The sequence below is a fragment of the Cyprinodon tularosa genome, unplaced genomic scaffold, assembly GCF_016077235.1.
Source record: "Cyprinodon tularosa strain WSP-4 unplaced genomic scaffold, ASM1607723v1 ctg663, whole genome shotgun sequence".
Lineage (NCBI taxonomy): Eukaryota > Metazoa > Chordata > Actinopteri > Cyprinodontiformes > Cyprinodontidae > Cyprinodon > Cyprinodon tularosa.
Window position 1 is genome coordinate 225,881 of NW_024039411.1, and position 21,791 is coordinate 247,671.

General features: G+C 39.1%; 1 protein-coding gene across 2 annotated transcripts in view; it reads right to left on the reverse strand.

Annotated features, from left to right (window-relative positions):
* LOC119771294 (SLIT-ROBO Rho GTPase-activating protein 1-like) overlaps positions 1-21,791 on the reverse strand; it is a 60,647-nt gene that overhangs the window by 31,077 nt on the left and 7,779 nt on the right. For both annotated transcript variants that reach the window (XM_038267155.1, XM_038267154.1), the window contains exons 2-5: positions 8,474-8,669; positions 7,702-7,756; positions 7,510-7,617; positions 37-99 (exon numbers count right to left, since the gene is read on the reverse strand). In XM_038267155.1, coding sequence (XP_038123083.1) covers positions 37-99; positions 7,510-7,617; positions 7,702-7,756; positions 8,474-8,669 — 422 coding nt within the window. The remainder of the gene's footprint in view (positions 1-36; positions 100-7,509; positions 7,618-7,701; positions 7,757-8,473; positions 8,670-21,791) is intronic.

Below are 21,791 nucleotides of genomic sequence, written 5' to 3' on the forward strand. Positions count from 1 at the left end.
CTGCCTTAAAAGCATTGATAAAGTGGTCCCACTTACGGTGTAGAGCTCGTTCAGAAGCTTCATGAGGTCTTCCTGAAGCTGCAGGAGGATCTCTTTACTCTGAGAAACACAAATAACAAAGAAAGAAATCAACACAAGCTTGAAACATCTGCCTACGCAAGCAGACACGACTCATGGTACTCAGGCAGAGATAACCTCAGCCAAATGTTTAACAATCATTTTCCGCTGAGAATTTACTTTTTATTCAGGATTTTTATAGCTTGCTTTGTGCTTTGAAATGAAACACTGTGAGTAATTTGGAAAAAAAGCCCCAACACTTCCTCTCCGGCTGAAGCTCCTACCTGTGACAGTAAATAACTCAAGGAGCTCAAGAAGTAATACAGTGTTGACTACCTACACTGGAAAATACGGAAGAGGATTAGGGCCACTGAAAAAAAAAAAGTTAACTGATTTTTAAATTTTATTTCAGTTTAACATGGGGAAAAAAGTCAGAATTCTGACTTTTTTCTTAGAATTCTGACTTTTTTCTTAGAATTCTGACTTTAATCTCCGAATTCTGACTGAATTCTGACAATAAAAAAAGGCAGAATTCTGACTTTAATCTCAGAATTCTGAAATTTTAGTCAGAATTCTGACTTTTCTCAGAATTCTGACTGAATTCTGACAATAAAAAAATTCAGAATTCTGAGAAAAAAGTCAGAATTCTGAGATTAAAGTCAGAATTCTGACTTTTTTCCCATACTACCGGTATACTGAAATAAAATAAAAGTGGCCCTAATCAGTGGCCCTAATCCTCTTCCGTAGGAAAAAATCTAAATCTAAAGTAATTTTTTCTTAAAATAAGTCCATTTGTTCTTCAATTGAGGAGGCGAATGAGACATTTTGCAAATTGAATAAGACAATTTACATTTAAAACAAGAAAACACAATTCCGTTGTCTTATTTCAAGTGCATTTTATATAAATATCTTATTCTAAGAGCAAAAATACTCATTCCATTGGCAGATCATCTTATTTACATCCCACATTAAGGGTAAATACACTTAATTTAAGAGAGTTTTACCTATTGTGTAAATGATACACTGCAAAAACAATCTAGAAATAAGTAAAAATGTCTTAAATTAAGTGTATTTACCCTTAATTTGAGTGAGTTAATAAGATTATCTGCCAATGGAATGAGCATGTTTACTCTTAAAATAAGATAATTAGATAATATGCACTGGAAATAAGAAAATGAAATAGTTTCTTTCTTATCTTAAATGTAAATTGTCTTGTTCCATTGGCAAAGTTTCTGATTTGCCTCCTAAATTCAAGAACAAATGCACTTAATTTAAGGAAATTTTACTCATCTAGATTTAGATTTTTTCCAGTGTGCATGCAGTATTTATAGCCCTTCCTTCATGCACATCCTTGTGACGGTTGGAATATGGTGTCATTTTCTATTTCTTCAAACTGTAAAATCCTTGCAGCAACTGAAATGCTTTCTTTAAACCAAACTACGATGTTCCTCTTATATTTGGCAAATTTATGTTAGAATATTTTGCAAAAATATGTTGCGGTGCATGATGGGGTTTAGTGTCTTAAGGCTAACGTTTCCTGTCTTACGTGCTCTGTTGCCAGGTTGGGATGTTTCCCAATCCAGCAGTTTAGGATGGGTGAAAAATGTTTTTCTTTAGATTTATGGCCTAAGAGATCAATAGACTTTGGTTCAAATTGGGTGAGATTTCATATATATCCAGGCGGTTTATGAAAATGTTTTGGGCTGGAAAACGTGAGTCAGTGACATCTGGCAACCCTGCTGATGTGGTGAGCGTGGACGTTACGCAGCAGCAGTCACTGTGGCGTCCCTGTTAATAACCAAAGCCATTAAAACCGCATTATAGAAGTCTTGGTGATGGTTGTCATGTGATGCTTGGAGATAGATTAGTTAATCCACAATGTTTATTCATATTGCGTTTCACATTTGAGACGTCGAGTTTGACTGTGCTTCTATTTTTTTTCACTGGATCTAATCTAACTTCAAAGCCTCCTTATTTGGGCGTATTCTCATATCGAAGGGATGCACGATATAATCGGCCCCCTATCGGTATCGGCCTTAAAACTGAATATCGGACATCGGCCACCCCACCGATATTTAACCCGATATTTGATCAGCTTCTGAGTTTCTAAAGTCTAAAAAAAATAATAAATACTACTTCTTCTTCTTCCTCAAAAACTTCTTTTTTACAGACTTAAAAACTTCTAAAGACGAGGGAAAAAATATTGATCCATTAAAATATCCCAATATCTTCATATGCTGATATATTGCCATTTAAAAACACCATATCAATCTCTTTTACTAAGGAAATATTGCTATATGTCATCGTTATGCTACGAAATCCCCCCAAAATTCACCAAATGTTGCCATATTTTTATATGTTGATATATTGACGCGGTATCGATCTATTTTACTAACAAAATCTCACAAGAATTTGCAAAATATCACCAGAGTTTGTAACAGAACGATGAGATTTCACGAGATTTTGAAAGTAAAATAGATCGATACCGCGTTTTTAAAAATCAATTTGATATCAGCATATGAAAATATATTTGAGTATATTATTTTTCAAAGTGTCAGAAATGGATAACAAAACTGCTATTTTCAATGACTACTTATTTTTGTCCAGCTTTAACATCGGTATCGATATCGGTTATCGGCTACAGGAGTTTTAAAATATCGGATATCGGCCAAAATCCCAATATCGTGCATCCCTAACACATTGAGTATACATTGTACCGGCTTTGTCTTAATACATCGAGGATTCACCACCTGTGTTTCTACTCGTGTCCTTTTTTTGTCATGATTGCAGTAAAAGAGGTGATTTTAATGAGAAGTAAAGTCCGCAGAGCTGTGCTGGTCTCGCTGTGGACTTTAACAAATTAAACACACGAGCAATCCCTCTGCTGCCTCTAACTTTAGCTCGCCGTGTTCATTATTAATCTGTCTTCCGGCTCTTCTTTTATTCATGCCAACTAAAGTGCAGCGACTGCCAGCAGCTCTGAGCAGGGGCCTCCATCACATCAAACTCCGCTCAGAGGACAGACGCCAAGAAGAGACATCCGGCCGGGTGACCATGACGACGCTGATGGTCCGTAGTCGCTCTGGGAATGGGAGTCATCCATCCTGGGATTCCAGACATTTTAGCATAATGCAATATTGATGTTGCCACGTAACTCCTTACCCTAACTGCTCAGCTGTTTAATGCATGAGGCAGGGGTTCAGCAGAGCGGGAAGACGAGCTCCGCTTCAATTATGAAATCATTTGTTTGTGAGCGGTCAAATCCATTTATTCCTCTGATGCTCCTCAGCTGTTGTTTTTGACCCGCAGCGTTTAAAGACGTCCTCGCAGAAGCCGGCAGTCGATATCTATATAGTAATAAAGTGCAGGAATCACTTTGAGGTTGGCAGGTCCTCTGGGGATGTCAAACTCTGTGTGTTTTAGATGCTTTGTTGTTTTCAACTGAAGAGCAAAAATATTTAAAAACCTCCAAAGTAAGAGAATAAAAACAGTCGACTTTAACATTGGTTTTTAAAATGGAAACGAAAAAATGCTTAAAGTCTCTGGTGGCAGGACTCTTTGAAAAGTAAAGACTCTGCAGACAGGGGTGAAGCTAGATGGGGGGCCAGGGGTGGCCACGGCCACCCATTGCCAATCATTACACTGCAAATTTTTTTTTATCTAAATAAGTCATTGTTTATTGCAATAAGTGCATTTTTCTTGAATTGAGGAGGTAATAAGGAAACTTTGCCAATGGAACAAGACAATTTACATTATTACAATTTAAAATAAGAAAACACAATTACATTGTCTTATTTCAAGTGCATTTTATCTAATTATCTTATTTTAAGACGAAAATTACTTATTCCATCGGCAAACTATCATATTTACCTGCTCAAATGAATGGTAAATACAATTAATTTAAGAATTTTTTTTCTCATTTTTAGTTTTTGCAGTGTAGCCACCCCTGTTGCCACCCCTACCATGTATTTCCCTCTAAGTGGAATATTCAAAACATTTTAATTCTTCATATATTAACAATTACTTGACAACAAAAACACTGTAGTTAATTATGCACATCAATATACTAACATTAAAAATGATAAGCACAGAATTTAAGCAGAAATAGATTTTGTGTTTTATGGGTTAAAGAGAAAATGATGCGTCTCTGCAGGTCATGTGGGAGTCTTCCGTGAAATCATAGATCAATAACTTTTTTAATAAAATTTTTCAAATATAAATAATCAATTTATGTAGATATTAGCACATTTAAATATCAATTTTATGCAGAATGATTATTGATAAAAGTAGGTAAGTAATGACAATGGAAAAGATTTTCGCCCAAAACTCAAACCTTAAATGATTTTATCCACTATACCTTTTATTCAGAAAGCACAGATGTTTAAACATATATTGGTCTATTTGTTAGCAAAGGCTGTTGGAAAATATAGTTTGTCTTTATTTATAAAATATGGATGTTTTGCTCATTAATTTTCCTGTTGGAACAGTGGAGATTGACCCAGAGGTTCTGGCGCCTATCCCCTTTTGACGCCCCCTCAGTGTACATTAGTTATTGCCTGGCCAAATGTTCTGGCTACACATCTGTTCGCAGAGTAAGGATGATAGTAAATTTATTGAAGAAAACCTGATAAAAACAAATATATTAAAAGAAGCCCTTATGGCTGTGAGAGAAAAGGATTGAGAACTTTTACATGTATGCAAGTCAAAAAGACAGCTCATAGAACTAAAGATGACAGATTTTTCCATACATATTAATCTATTGAATCACTTTCCCTGCAGGGTTATGATGCAACAGGAATGAAGGACACAATACAATCAAATCACTACTGAGAGCGAAAGATTCACAGGTAAGAAAAAAAAAATATTCTTTTATCCTCTGCTAGTAATATTTAAGGGAAGTCATATTTGAATGTCAAATCATTCTGGCTTAAAAATTTATATAAATGTACTCTTTATCAGACAATATTGTCCCAAAATTTAGAAAATTTGTATAAAAAAAAAAATCCTGCCTTAAAATCTGTGTTTTTTTCATTATCTTCTGCAGGCCAGTTAGTTCTACGTCAGCCTGAACACCTGAATTCGGCCAATCATATATTAACGGTCATCTGTCAATCAAATGTTTTCGGTCATAGCATCTTGATTCATATGTCGCAGCTAATATACGCAACGGTTGAAATAAGAATCTTCGCATTGTAGTGGTGACCGTTACAGGTGTAGAGTTGGAGAGCAAATTGTTGGCCGTTTCTCAGTTCACTAGAATGCGACTACTGAATAAAAAAAAAAAAAAAAAATAATTCAATTTTATTGTCATTACACTGTCACAAGTACAGAGCAACGGAATGAATTCTCTGCATTTAACCCCTCCCCTTGGGGAGCAGTGGGCTGCCATTGTGCGGCGCCCGGGGATCAGTGTGGGGTTAAGGGTCTTGCTCAGGGACCCAGAGTGGCAGTCTGTGGGAGTGGGGGATCAAACTCACAATCTCAGGATTCAAAGCCCTATGCCCTATCCACTAGGCCACTCCCCCCTGACGTTAGCCCTTCTGCAGCGGGCACGGCTAATGTGAGTCCCCCTGCAATGGGCAGGGCTAACGTTAGTCCGTCTGCAGCTGGCAGGGCTAACGTTAGTCCCCCTGCAATGGGCAGGGCTAACGTTAGTCCATCTGCAGCTGGCAGGGCTAACGTTAGTCCCCCTGCAATGGGCAGGGCTAACGTTAGTCCCCCTGCAATGGGCAGGGCTAACGTTAGTCCATCTGCAGCTGGCAGGGCTAACGTTAGTCTGTCTGCAGCTGGCAGGGCTAACGTTAGTCCCCCTGCAATGGGCAGGGCTAACGTTAGTCTGTCTGCAGCTGGCAGGGCTAACGTTAGTCCCCCTGCAATGGGCAGGGCTAACGTTAGTCCATCTGCAGCTGGCAGGGCTAACGTTAGTCCCCCTGCAATGGGCAGGGCTAACGTTAGTCCATCTGCAGCTGGCAGGGCTAACGTTAGTCCCCCTGCAATGGGCAGGGCTAACGTTAGTCCCCCTGCAATGGGCAGGGCTAACGTTAGTCCATCTGCAGCTGGCAGGGCTAACGTTAGTCCCCCTGCAATGGGCAGGGCTAACGTTAGTCCATCTGCAGCTGGCAGGGCTAACGTTAGTCCCCCTGCAATGGGCAGGGCTAACGTTAGTCCATCTGCAGCTGGCAGGGCTAACGTTAGTCCCCCTGCAATGGGCAGGGCTAACGTTAGTCCATCTGCAGCTGGCAGGGCTAACGTTAGTCCCCCTGCAATGGGCAGGGCTAACGTTAGTCCATCTGCAGCTGGCAGGGCTAACGTTAGTCCCCCTGCAATGGGCAGGGCTAACGTTAGTCCCCCTGCAATGGGCAGGGCTAACGTTAGTCCATCTGCAGCTGGCAGGGCTAACGTTAGTCCCCCTGCAATGGGCAGGGCTAACGTTAGTCCATCTGCAGCTGGCAGGGCTAACGTTAGTCTGTCTGCAGCGGGCAGGGCTAACGTTAGTCCGTCTGCAGCTGGCAGGGCTAACGTTAGTCCGTCTGCAGCGGGCAGGGCTAACGTTAGTCTGTCTGCAGCGGGCAGGGCTAACGTTAGTCCGTCTGCAGCGGGCAGGGCTAACGTTAGTCCGTCTGCAGCGGCCAGGGCTAACGTTAGCCCGTCTGCAGCGGGCAGGGCTAACGTTAGCCCATCTGCAGCAGGCAGGGCTAACGTTAGCCCATCTGCAGCAGGCAGGACTAACGTTAGCCCTGCTCGCTGCAGATGGGCTAACGTTAGCTCGCTGCAGACGGACTAACGTTAGCCCGTCTGCAGCGGGCAGGGCTAACGTTAGCCGTTGCTCGCCTCATAAGTTTTTATAATGTACATTTATTGAACAACAGCAACAGAAAAGAGAACTTTTAACTTAATACGCTGAGCTCTGTGAGCGCTCCATTGAAAGGAGATGGAGACTTATCCAAGATGGAACACACAGACCCCCCAGGGTCCTGCTGGGCCAGCACCTCATAAATAAATGAATGCAGTTTTATTTCATTTTTACCCATGATAATTAGCTGCATGACTGTACTTTTATCCTCAGTGCCTGAACTCAGAGAATGATAGATTGTATATCAGATTATAGACATAATTGCAAAATAACTAACTTTATACAATTTTAGACATTTTCTGAAACCATTTTTAAGAGTTAAATGTTGTATTATTATTTAAATGATCATCCATCAAAATAAAGTGAAACTTTCAGCTGCTTTCATTTATTATTGAATCCTTTTTATACCCACTGTACCGCCTGTCTTTGTAATGTAAAATATTCTGGGGACAAAGATTTTCTTTATACTGTATATATACATTTTAAATCTACTATTAAAATGGAAATGATCCTTTTGTTTTTATAAGTACTGTATTTATTTAAAATAAAAACTATCCGAGGCTTAAAGCATGAAGCCTAAGTGCAGCTCGGTGCCTCACCCGCTTCAGCAGGCGAGCTGAATCGTCACTGATGTGCGTCAGGCGGCTGATGACGTTGTTCAGGTAGAGATCACTCAGAGTGGCGTGGTCCTTGCTTTCTCTCCGCACCTAAAAAAAACAAAAACAAAAAAAACGTTTTGGTTAAAACTGGTTTGTATTTTTTCTCGTTAATTTTAAAAAATTTGAACTCACTTGGTTTAATAACAAATACCAGCAGTTGACTGGAGAAAGCAGATTCTGGTCCTTTCTGGAATGAAAACCATCATTTAAAAGAAAAGATATTAAAAGAAGAACCTTAGATTAAAATATTCAGACATTCAATTTAAAATGTTAAAAATTTCAACAGAAAAAATCAGAGGAAAGGAGCTACTTGACTCTTTAGCTCACATGCTACCAAATACTCCAGGGATGGAGAAACGTTCTTATTAAGCTCTTCTTTACTTTTATTTAAAGAAAGACAAACAAGTCTATAAATCTTTTGGAAGCTTCTTTTTAGCATGTTCTAAACATGAGGTTTAATATCTGAAACTTTTCATTTAATTGGCTTAATTTAAGGAAAAAATAAAGAACAATAACATAATTTTTTCTGTTTTCTTTCAATCAAATCAAATCAGTAAAATGCATCTAGCTGGCATATTTTTGGCAGAATTTATAAAGGATCTTTAGAGCCGTTTATAAACATTGTTGTACTTTTTTACTATTTTTATGATTTTTAAAACCCTGTTGGTTTCTTTGCATCTCTTGCTGTGAAAAACATTAAAGAACCACCTAAGATCTGAATCTAGAGGAAAGGAACAAGCCAGCTGGTAGTCTACACATGGAAAAAATATAAAACAGCCAGAGAAAATGTTTTGATTGATTGGAAGATAACTGATGCATCAAAATATACCATATATGGCTATATATTATGAAGGTTTCAACACACAAGTTTACTGCTGCAGCAGAAGGACAGACTGAAACATACTTGTATTGCTGATGATCTTTTGTGCTGCGTGTTTTGGCCATGAACCGCTCTGCAAGCTTCTCCAGGTTTCTGGAATACTCCGTCTCAATCTCGGCCTTCTTCCTGAAGAAGTCCTGCAGGTCCTGAAGCAGCTGGACCCGCATCTCTGTCTGCTGCTCCAGGCAGCGCTGCTGCTCCACCAACTGGGTCCGCACATCTGCACAGACGCACAAACACGAGCCCAGTCAATACCCCCAAGCTCCAGACACTAAATGATGTGACAGAAAATATGAGATTTAAATTCCTCCTGTGGTTTAATATATGGGCCGATATCTAAGTGTGAATGGTATGCATCAGGCAGTGATATTGCTTTGAGTAACAAACCAGTCAGGGGCAGAGTGATGAGCACGATCTGGATAAACAACAGAACGCATGAAAACAATGCTGTCTGCTAAAAACGGCTATCCTAAAATCTTTCTGATTCACTCTATAGAGCTTTATTTCCTTCAAAAATACGGCTTTAATCCCCAGATCTCCATTCTTTACATGTAGGCTGAGGCTAGTTTGGTCTAAATCATAACCCAAACTCTATATAGAAAAGAATAGATCAGCCGCCACACCGCTATACTAAACACCCATCAAACACCATTTATCCCACAAGCTTAAATTCAGATTAAACTGCCAGTTCAAATAAAACATGCGCAGCAATGCACGTTAATTTAATCATTTCTAAAATATTCATGCACATTTTAATTCTGCAGATGGCATATAGTCATGTTCCCTCTAATCAAATATTTGCATGTAATACTCAAAAAAAAAAAATTACATTTCAGGGATGAAGACTGGTCTAAATCAGCTTTTTATCAGACTGGATTAAAAATCCATACATAAAAAAACTCCTGGTTTTATAAAAGTTTATTTATGTTTTGGACTAGCACACAAGATTAAATTAATTACACTGTTGATAATTTTATATTATAGAGAAAAAGGTAAACATATCTAGAATTTGAAGGCATCATAAGAGTTAAAGTTGAGGTGTCAGGATTGGGTATAAAAGAGGAATCGACAATTTAAAAGTGAGACTATTTTCCTATTTAGGAGATTTTCCTTAAATCACATTTACTGCTCTTATTCAGAGGATACACTGGAAAAACGATCTAGAAATAAGTAAAACTGTCTCAGATTAAGTGCATTTACCCTTAACTTTAGTAGGTTAATGAGATGATTTGCCAATGGAATGAGTATTTTTACTCTTAAAATAAGATATTTAGATAAAATGCACTGAAAATAATAAAAATGCAATTGTGTTTCCTTATTTAAATGTAAATTGTCTTGTTTCATTGGCAAAATGTCTATTATACCGTCTCAATTTAAGAACAAATGCACTTATTTTAAGAAAAAAATTACTTATCTAGATTTTGATTTTTTTCCAGTGTATGAATACAGAAGAGGATTAGGGCATCTGAAAAAAAAAAGTTTACTTATTTTCTCTATTTTATTTGAGTTCAATATGAGAAAAATATGGAAGAGCATTATGGCCATTTAAAAAAAAAAAGTCAACTGATTTTTAAAATTTATTTCAGTTAAATATGGGGAAAATGTCAGAATTTTCACTTTAATCTCAGAATTTTAACTATTCTCAGAATTTTTAGATTAAAGTCAGAATTCTTACTTTTCCCCCATATTGGGCTAAAATAAAATAAATAAAATAAGTTAACTTTTTTTTCCAGTGGCCCTGTTCCTCTTCCGTACATGATCAGGGGGACAGAATGAAAATGCTGTGAAACACTTTTCAGAGGAAAAACAAACCTACAGCCAAGTGTAAAAACAATTATTCTTTAGACTTAAGGTATATTAACCCCTTAAGCCCAGAGAGTCTTAGCAGCAAATCCCACCTGTAATTCCATATGTGAATTAAAACAAGTTCAGCTCCCAAACTATAAATTAGAAATACAGCTGTTTGTGTTTGTACGACAGAAGAGCATTGAGAAAGATTTATCAGGTGGAATCATTATTTTAAATGTCATCATGTCTGATTTATAGGTGATTAAACAAAGAAAAAAATGACACCCTATTCGAACCCTCCGACTTTATAAATCCACATCTTAACTATGAGTCAAGCTAATTTGGACTGAATAAGTTGAAGCTGTTTGTTCCACAAAGGTTTTAGTGGGCGACATGCTAGGAGGAAATGTGATGTGGGCACAATGGTGCCAAAAGTGGCCAAATTATGCAAAAATGCTTTTTTTTTATCCAATACATCGTATTGGATAAACTGATTTACATTATTGGAGACCTTTTGCATAAAACAAAGCCTTTGCTCCTCAGATTTATCCGTAATTTAATTGAAATTTACCAATATTATCACCAAACTGAATATAAACTAAGAATAACAGAGCTAGCTTATGTAGCGCGGCTGGCTACATCACCTGAACTGGTCGCACAATGACCTCTGACCCCTCCTTGGAAAGCTCTGTGCCTTAAATTTTCCAATGATGGCGGCCATTAGGGGGCGGGACTAAAAATGAACACCTGCTGCTGCATTATTAGTCACACATTTCAGGCGGAATTTTAAATCTCATTTTATGTGTTTGCACAGCTATAAAACAAAAAGTATTTGTGAAAAAAAATATTTTGAAACATGTTTTAGAAACTTTAAAGTCCCATTTGAAAGGCGTGTGGATGAAACTCCATGTGACTGTGTTTTGGCCATTTCTTTAAATAGATAAACATGAGCCGGTCAGCATATGAGGAAAGATTCAGATTTGTAATGTTTCACGCAAAGTTAATTACTTTTATTTAAAGTATACAACGATAAAAACATTATCCTCAAGTAATTAGCATTAACTGATTGTTAAATCAACCATTTACTCCACAAAGATACAGATACAGCCAGCGTTGGTATAATGAATCCCTTGTCTGCGTTTCTCAGTGGGTCGTTATGGGTGGGTATGGGTGATGTGTTTAAAAGGGTTTCAACATGGCCTCACACTGAACATTTAGTGTTTTAGATTTCCGGAATCCATTATCTAAAAAATCCGAATTCTCAGAATAAAGCCGGAATTCTGACTTTTTGTTCCATATAAAATTTTAATTAAATAATACATCATTTAACTTCTTTTTCCTTTTTTCCAGTGGCCCTAATCCTCTACCTAAGACCAAAATTAAATTTAAATGTGGTAAATTTCCCTGAAACCGTCTAGAAAAGTACTTAATAAGACAGGAGTAAAATACCAAATAAGGTTTTTCCTTTTTTTCTGCAGAAGGATCTAATTAATCGCATTAAGAGGAGTGATAGAAATAAAATAATTGATTTTTAATTAACTGGAAGTCCTGTCAATGCTTTGAATGCATAATTTTCTCCTGCTGGGATTAAAAACAATATGCTATCAGAACTAATGTAATGCCTTCGTTTTTTATTTCTTATGACTGAGAGGATCACAAAGGACCTTTACTTTACGAAGCGGTTTTATTATTTTCTGATAAAAAAGGTCCAGATAAGTCAACACCATCCAATCTAAAAGCAGATTTTGATGCACATCTGGCTGTAAAAGGACTCAATGCGGTTAATTTAATGCTTAATTATTGAAAATCAGATTAAACTGACAATATTTCATCATTAAAATGCATAGGTGGTTTCCTCTTCCTCCTTACAGATGAAGGCTGTCCATTCTGTTCTCTAAGGAGTCACCTTGGACTTAATAGTGTGACCGAAATGAAAAAGCTGCAGAGGAAAACGCACGCAGAATCACACACTGCTGGTAGTCAGCATGGTAAAGCCTGGCTGCACGCTTCACTGATTCACTGTGTTTCAGCGCTCGATCTTTCTGCAGCAAACCAGAGAGAGAGAGAGAGCTCAGAGCACAACAGCAACTCCGCCTCTCTCTTTTTCACACACAGACAAACCGACACACAGCAATCCCCAGAGAGCCTATCCACTCCACTACCTGTTGTCTTGGTAACCACACACAGTGTGTGAACCATGTGATGAGGAAGGTGAGGAGCTTGCAGTTGCACCACGGACTCTTGAACAGACAGCTTGTCGAGCACGCCTTCCAGATCTCTGTGGAAAACTGCACAGTCTATAAAAACTCTGTTGCTGGATGCGACTGTGTGTCTGTTTATTGATTCTGGCATCATTTCGCTTTTCTTTGCTTAGTAAATTAAAATGGCTGCCATCTTATGATGCTTGCAGACAGTAGAGTTTGAAGGGATGCTGCAACACTTTCGTATAAATAAATAAACTGCAGCTGAAAATGAGGATTTTTTTATGTTAGGACAACTTTATTGGTTTAAAGATGCCATTCTGTCCCGACATGAATTATCCTTTTTATTAAGCTCTGTATTTGCTTATGTTAGGTTTATTATTTATACATCATGTGCATTGTTATTCTGTTAGCCAGATTAGAGAGAGTAGAAGGCCTTCCTTCACATTGTGGATGTCACTGTGTGTACGGAGGTCATCAAATAGGACAGCCTTCGTGTCTTTAAAAATACACAGGATATGGGAACATCTTGGAGCCGGACTGATAGAGGAGAGCTATCTGTAATCCTGAGGCATAGAAGCAAGATGCATGAAGTTCAAGACATGGATGGCGTGTCAGTTTCTGATACGGCCAGCTCAACATCAACATGATGCAACTAGGGCTGCAACAACAAATCGATAAAATCGATAAAAAATTTCATCATCGATTAGTTGTGTCGCGCGATTAATGCGTCATCCGCCGCCGTCGGCAGCTGCTGCCGTGGGGCGCCTCCCCCATCCCAACCCCGTTCTCCTGCAGAAATCCCCCTCAGCGCTGCAGTCAGAGCCGCAGGATGTTTACCCTCAGCGTCCAGACTGCAAATGAAGCGCGCATGCGCCGGGATTGACGGCGCAAATTGATCACAATAATTAAAATAGCCTGCGCTTTGTAAAGTGAAAAAAGTCGTAACATGCAACTTTTGTAAAAACAAATGAACATGGCGCGGAAGCACCATGTTTGTTTGGTTTTAAAGTGGGGAAACGTTACGTTAGTTTCTCAGGTAGCTCATCTGATGCTTTCCTTACCGTATTAGTAGGTTACAGACAGTGATAAGGTTGGCTACTTATTTTACTTTTAATTTCATTTGAATTAGCTTAAGCAGCGTTTATATTTTCTTTATAAATAAATCAATTTGCAAATTATGAGGGCAAGGCTTTTAAAGTTTAAATCTTCTGGCAAAGATAAAGTAAAGAAGATCCTGCAATTTATGGAAGTAAAACATAATAAAATCCAGCAAGATCAGTAATATGTCAATTAAATATCTGCCACATTCCCATGTAAATATCTGTCTTTGGAGGATGTGTTTTTTAGCACCCCTAGTTCTCTCATTTTTATTCCAAATACAATTTATAATTTGAATCACAGGGCTATTTTTATCTCTATGGTTCAGTATTTTCTCAAGTAGCAACTTTAACTGCTATACTTTCCTGACTTAAAAGGCAGAACTCTTCTAGTCTAAAAAAACCTCATTTGTTGAAATGGGGGGGCCTAATGTTTGAACCCCTTAGGGGCTTTTAAAAACAAAAATGTCTTTTTTGCGCTTTATGAAACAAAGTAGCCTATATTTTGTGGATGTACAGCTACATTTCTCATGTAAGTTTGCGTAGTTTTAACACAAACATTTATTTTTCATATTGCACCAGTACAGTTAATGAGCAACCTGTACTTGTGTGCTTGTTTGTTCTGTCTAAAATGTTTATTTTGGAATAAAGAGGTTAATATAAAAAATATTTTTTGTCCGATTCATCGATTAATCGAAAAAATAATCGGCCGATTCATCGATTTTTAAAATAATCGTTAGTTGCAGCCCTAGATGCAACACATAGACTCATGAGCTATAAGAAGCAGGAGATGACCTTGTTCGGGGCTCAATCTTTTTTCGGACGCTCGCGATTTTTGAGCCCACAGCTGTGCAAGCTCCAAGCATTTTCTCTGTCCTGTAACGACCTGATCTGGAATAAACTCTGTTATTTTTTACTTCTGCTTTATAGTCCTTTTTATATGGTTTTACCCAGTTTGAGTTAAGAGTAGTAAGTAACTTTCTCCCAGATAAAGAACCGTGAGGAAGCCCCCGAGGCGCAGCGGCTTTTTTAGTGACATACCGTAAATTCTCTAATATAGGCCCGGGCCTTTATTTCACTCAAGTGCATCGCGGTCCAGGCCTTTATTGGAAGGAGGCCAGAATTAGAGACAGGCCTCTATTGCTATTTGAGCAAAACAGACTACCAGTGGAATGAATAAAAATGAGATTTTGTGTCTATTTGAACCTATAAAACACTAGGTTCATTTATTGAACAAGAACAGTTACCATAACGGTATACAGAAATTTAACAACAAATAGCCTACCTGTAATTCAGGCTAAATTCCAGTGGAAAAAAACGTAGCAAACATACCAGTAGTGCAACTAGTGCAATGTAAACACTTAACCATACATGGTGATAATTAGGCTGTTTTATAACAAAAAGCAACTTACAGGTTTAGACACCTCCTCGCTCACTCAAATTGTCTCACTTGGTGTGAAGTAAAAAAAAAAAAAATCCTCCAATTCTGTTTAATCCTTCTTCTCAGTTTCCTCCTCCTCATCACTCGCGCCAGTCTCTATCACAAGTTCATTATTGTACAGTTCCTCTTCGTCCTCCTCATGTTCTGCTGCGTGTCTTCTCTTCCTCGCGCAGACGGGCAGCAGTCAGGGCCTGTCGTCCAGCAGCGCAGGGCTGGGGTACTTGTATGTTACTACCACAAGTATAATGTTGAGGTATGCCCAGAAAAAACGTTTATAGCCCCGGCCTGTATAAGAGACCGGCCATTATTTACCTCCGCCATCAGCGAGACAGGCCATTATTAGAGACCCGGCCACTAATGGAATACAGGCCAATATTAGAGAATTTACGGTAACTTCCTTATTTTAACACTTACGTGTGTTAAACATAAACTGTTTTTCTTTTTGCACCTTTATAGGAGGCAGAAGTTACACAATCCTAAAACATAGAGGGGAAAATAAGTAAGGAGAACAATAAATGATGGATATACTGACAGTACTTACATGACTGTTATAAGTTGGAAAAGTAAAAAAGAAATGTTGCAATTAAATCTGATGATGTTCAGGTCAAAATCTAACGAATAGTTATTTTACTAGCTTTGAAAAAAAAAGCTTTTTTCTGGTCGTTTTAAACTGACACTTATTTTTACTGTTTTATTAATTTTTTTCCTTTTTCTTGTTTTATTGTATATAACAAAAAGCATATATATGAAGAAGTGCATACTACTTGGATGTAAAATAATTGTGATCATGGCTTTGTCAAGCTAAAGTCACATTATTTTGTTAAGCTTCAGCGTTTCGGTTAAGACGCAAACTTTAGCTTTTTTATTTTGACAGATTAAATGCTAATTCCATGTATCACTCGGTACCTTCTTAGCTCCCAGAATACAATACAGTATAATTAACAAGAGTAATAGTCTTTAGAAATAGCCAATAAGATTTCCCTTAATATTATTTTTAATATTACTCTAAGTAATGGTTTATTATTTCTATTTTTGCAGTAAATCTTCTTGCTGTATTTGGTGAGATCAGGGAGAATAGAAGTTCTGCTCGTCTTCCTGGTTGGGACAGTTTTACATGACAAGGAGAAACTGCAGCAGAGTGGAATGGAAGATGTATTTTCCTTTGGGGAGGGGTAATGGTTTAAAATCTATTTTTTTTTTTTTAAAGCAAGTCCATTTTATTTTGGAGGCGACAGCAGCGTCGGGTGCAGGAGTTTGCCCTGCAATCGGAGGGTTGTCGGTTTGAGCCCCGGCTCTGGCTTTCAGTAGCCTCGTGAGACCATCCTGATCTCGCGAGCTTTCAAGGTTTCACTCGCAGATCAGTCTGGAGACTCTCCGTTAAAGAAAATTTGGAGCCGTTCACCAAAGGAATGTCCAATCAGCGTTGGCTTTGAGGCGGGTTGAGGTGTGACGCAACGAGAAGCGCGACAGTTCAGTCTTAAGAACATGGCGGCTTCCGCCGATGAAACTAGCGTTAGCGTGGCTATCGAGCAAGTTTTATGGGAATTACAGAGTATTTCTTCACTGAAAGAAGAGCAAAACACTGCTCTGGAGGCTTTTCTCAGAGGAAAAGATGTTTTTGCTCTTCTCCCGACTGGTTTCGGCAAGAGTAGCCTGGCTTGTGGTTGTGTTTTGGTCGTCGCTCTGTTAGTACGTCATATGCTTCGTTGATCTGATTGGTTTATTTGGCCCGTCTATCACCAACATAGGCCAATCAGCTAACCAGGATTTCCGCCCCTTCCCAAAATTACTTCAGCGGAAGGTTTCCAGATGGATATGCGGAGCAAATCCATCTGGCGGAGTCAGGTTAGGCTTTCAGTATCGTTGTGTCCTTGGGCAAGACGCTTCACCTGCATTGCCTACTGATGGTGGTCAGAGGGCTCGGTAGTGTACAGCAGGCTTCCAGCTTCTGTCAGTGAGCCCCACTGCAGTTGTGGCTACAATGTAGCTCACCACCATCAGTGTGTGAGCGTGAACGGGTGAATGACTGAATGTAGTATAAAGGAACTTGGTCAAGTTTCGTGACTTGAAAAAGCTCTAAGTACAGAACATTTACCATTTATTTTACCTGCTTTCATAGCCTGGGTGCCATTCCGAACTTAGTCCCGCCCACAACGTTTGAGGTCGGGAAGTTCGGTCTGGCATTGCTCAATAGTAGCGCGAGTATGCTAGCCCAATATCTGGCGATCCAATCAAATTGTCAGGGCGGGCTTTATACGATGATGGACAGATGATCAACAGTAACGTAATCAACCACGTGACCAAAGCGCACTTGGGTGACAACAACAATGGCTGCCGCTGGAGAGCTTAGGTGAGCAGATTCTGCTATGAGGTCTGTTCTAGAAGATATCAACAGCAAATTAATTTTAACGCGATCAAGGCTCATCTTATTCTAGGCGTGCAACTGCACGCTTTGATTTTTGTTGACAAAAACTATGCGTCACATACGTCACGCACTCCGTTGCTCTTATTGGTTGTAGGTCTATCCAATTGAGTGCAGAGGCATTTTTTTTCCTGGTTCGTTCGAAACACGCCCCATAATCACAGCTCTATGGAGCAGTATCAGACTCATATTCTGACTAGAATTGAGTAGGACTAAGTCAGGCTACTGCTTTCATAGATTTCTTGAAATTTTTAGGACCCGACCCAAAGAGAATGACCATCCTGGAGTACCAACTTTTGGACATGAACCCAAACCCAACCACCTTTTGACTTGGATGCTACCCGGTAAAACCTTCATTCATTCCGAACAAGGTAAGATACCTTGTTAACACTTGTACCGACACCATCAACTTAAGACTTGTCACACTCATCATCTTCCACTTATCAGGGACTGAGTGCAGACTGACTCCCAGGCTTCCCTCAACCCAGCTCAGCTGGGGAGCGGAGCAGGAGGAAGTCCCCCCGCCATGTCCTGGTTTCCTTCCCTAGCCCTCCTCCCAGCGGGACGTGACGCCGTGCATCTGAAAAAGCCTCCTCAGCAGATCTAATCAGAGCCTCTCACGGTAAGCAGAACCGAGAGGGATTGGGAAAAACAGTCTGATCGCGGTCACCGAAGATCAGTGACCACATCATTCTGATGTCACTGCAAAGTTGATCGACACGTGAGTGCATGATCTTGATATTAGCGCTACTGGTGTTAGCAAAGCTTTTAAGCCCCAAACTCTTAGCCGTCGGTTTTCTGCGATGCATTATAGCGCGGTCAGGACTTTAGTAGCTGCGTCAATGACCACCAGCTGGCTTTCTGAGGGTTCAGCTGTACTGCCTGTAGATGGCGCCATGTCAGCTCATTGCATCTGGTGCTAGGGTTCTATTGAGGCTCAAAAAGGACTATAAAACAACACGCTTTGGATATATAGCCTTATTTCATCATAATGAAATGTAATTTTGTATTTTTTGGGGTATTTTTTGGTTCCGGGTTCGATTTCCAGCCCGGGGTCTTTCTGCATGGAGTCTGCATGTTCTCCCTGAGCATGCATGGGTTCTCTCCGGGTACTCCGGCTTCATCCCACAGTCCAAAAACATGAGTGTTAGGTTAATTGGCTTCTCTAAATCCTCCTTAGGTGTGAGTGTGAATGGTTCATTGTCCTGTTTGTCTCTGTGTAGCCCTGCGATGGACTGGAGACCTGTCCAGGATGTACCCCTCCTCTCACCCGTAAACAGCTGGAGATAAACACCAGCAGCCCTCGCCACCCCAGCATGGATAAGCGTGACGGAAAAATGAATGGATGGTATTGGCATATAATGAGACTTTGTACTTTTAAGCAATGTTTTTGGGTTTCCCTGATTGAGAGCTCAGAAAATTCCAACTGTGCAAAACGCATCATGCTAAAAAATGGACCTTAGTCCTTTGAGATCAAACAACTGATTGAAATTCAGGGGAAAAAAGCTGTAGTTGTGTATAATCATCCTCTGCTTCAAAACTTCAGAAATTCATCTGAAGCGTTCAGAAATAAAAACTAAATAGCCCATTTCCCAGCAGTGGTGTATTTTATGTTTTCATACTATTTTCCATGAATTCCCCGTCTTCATTTCAGAAGGGATTTCTGCAAAGAACATCAAAGAGAGCAAATGCAAACTCAAGTGCCTACAAAACGATGTGGGATTGCAATTCATTTTATACAATTCCCCAGCAGTATTAAACATCCCACTATAAAAAAAATGCAGCTTTTTGAAATGTGCACAGCCTGTATTAAACGGCATTACTTATGTAAACCCTAAAAGGAATACATTTCATTTCATCAGCTTCCTGACACAGGCCTTACTTAAAGTGACTTTTGATGTCTACAATCTCAGTCCATCTAGAGAAAAAACATCCATCCATCCTTTTTACGTCACGCTTATCCCAAGCGGGGTGGCTGGAGGTGCTGGTGTCTATCTCCAGCTGTCTACGGGCGAGAGGCGGGGTCCATCTTGGACAGGTCACCAGTCCATCGCAGGGCAACACAGAGGAAAACAGATCTAGAGAAGCCAATTAACCTAACAGTCATGTTTTTGGACTATGGGAGGAAGCTGGAGTACCCGGAGAGAACCCACGCATGCACAGGGAGAACATGCAAACTCAATGCAGAAAGACCCCGGCCCAGGATTCAAACCCAGAACCTTCTTGCTGCAAGGCAGCAGTGCTAAGCACTGCTCCACTTAGCAGAGATAATAACTTAAATTCAGGAAAAGAAGCTTAGATAACAACAACAAAGACGCTTGGATCTAAAGAGACCAGAAAGGTAAAAAGAAAAGCAGATAAGAAAAGCAGAGGCTTAACAACCTTCTCATGAATGAACTGGATACAATTGTTAGCTGCACGCCGGATTCCTGTGAATTACACAAAATTAGGTTCTTCGTTACAGAGCAGGAGGAGGATTCCTCAACGCAGGAGGAGAGATTACATCAATGAAACTCCTTGGTTTGGATCACAGCCTGCTGAAAAAGGAAAAAAAAGGAAATCTGCTGCGCTTTCCCTTTTGATCTCTGGGATAGATGCTCTTAGAAAACCTCCTTGTGTGTCCTTGTTCCACCCTGAACGGCGATGCTCAGCCTCTTTGATCAGAGGAAGCTGCCTTCAGGACGCCACAGCGCGGCAAAACACCGACACACCGAGAGGAACGAGGAATTAAACACAGACAAGGAAACTGCCTGCTTAAATATGTGGAAGGTTGCAGTTCCTTTGGTGAGGAATTATTCTCGTCATACAGTCAAATCGAATACAAGAGCTTTTCATCAGCCTTTTTATTTCTAATTTAATTCTAATTCACATTACATTTAACAGCATAGATTTTCTTTGATAAAATAAAAAGCTAATCTTAATTTAGACCAAAGCAGTAAAGAAGACAAGAGCATCTCAGTAAAATAGGATGCTAATAAAAAGTTTCTGTTTTTGCAACTCCATCATATTATTATGCCCACAAACTAACATTTTCAACTTTATTTCTGTTAAATATGAGGATTTGCCTCCCAAAACTGATAAAAACCTTTAAATTAAATCATGCGGGGTTAAGAAAGTTGACTTTATTCCCACTTAAAGGTCACTGGAACACATTAATTATTAGAGATTTACCAATAAGGGTACTGAGATACAACTCCACAGAAAACTAACTAGAGCCGCATCACAACCCTGCAAGAGCCTTACAAATACAACCGTGCTGTAATACTTCATTAACTACAAACTAGGGATGTCCCGATCCCGATCTTTAGATCGGATCGGCCCGATCTTTTCCTATATTCCGTTGATCGGAGCTTGGTTACATTAGAAGACGAGTCCTGCATATGGATGCACGATATAATCGGCCCCCTATCGGTATCGGACTTAAAACTGAATATCGGACATCGGCCACCCCACCGATATTTAACGCGATATTTGATCAGCTTCTGACTTTCTAAAGTCTAAAAAAAAAAAAAAAATACTACTTCTTCTTCTTCCTCAAAAACTTCTTTTTTACAGACTTAAAAACTTCTAAAGACGAGGGAAAAAATATTGATCCATTAAAATATCCCAATATCTTCATATGCTGATATATTGCCATTTAAAAACACCATATCAATCTCTTTTACTAATGAAATATTGCTATATGTCATCGTTATGCTACGAAATCCCCCGAAAATTCACGAAACTTCGCCATATTTTTATATGTTGATATATTGACGCGGCATCGATCTATTTTACTAACAAAATCTCACAAGAATTTGCAAAATATCACGAGAGTTTGTAACAGAACGATGAAATTTCACGAGATTTTGAAAGTAAAATAGATCGATACCGCGTTTTTAAAAATCTATTTGATATCAGCATATGAAAATATATTTGAGTATATTATTTTTCAAAGTGTCAGAAATGGATAACAAAACTGCTATTTTCAATGACTACTTATTTTTGTCCAGCTTTAACATTGGTATCGATATCGGTTATCGGCTACGCGAGTTTTAAAATATCGGCATATCGGATATCGGCCAAAATCCCAATATCGTGCATCCTTAGTCCTGCAGATATTTACGGCAACTCCTGAAACTTCTGATTTAAAGCGTGGCGTTCAGAACATGTCAGACAAGCCGTACTGAACCCAGTCAGTGTTTAGCTTTTTACTTTTGTCTGAAATCTTAAATTGACGCTGACCTTTAATTCTCTGGGATTTAATGTGATTTAAAATAATAATAGTAATGCTTATTGATGAAATTATTAGTCAAATAAAATGTTTAGTTACTTTGAGTTTTATAAATTTCATTACTAAAGGCAAAATGTTGTAGCCTCGTGAGACCATCCTGATCTCGCGAGCTTTCAA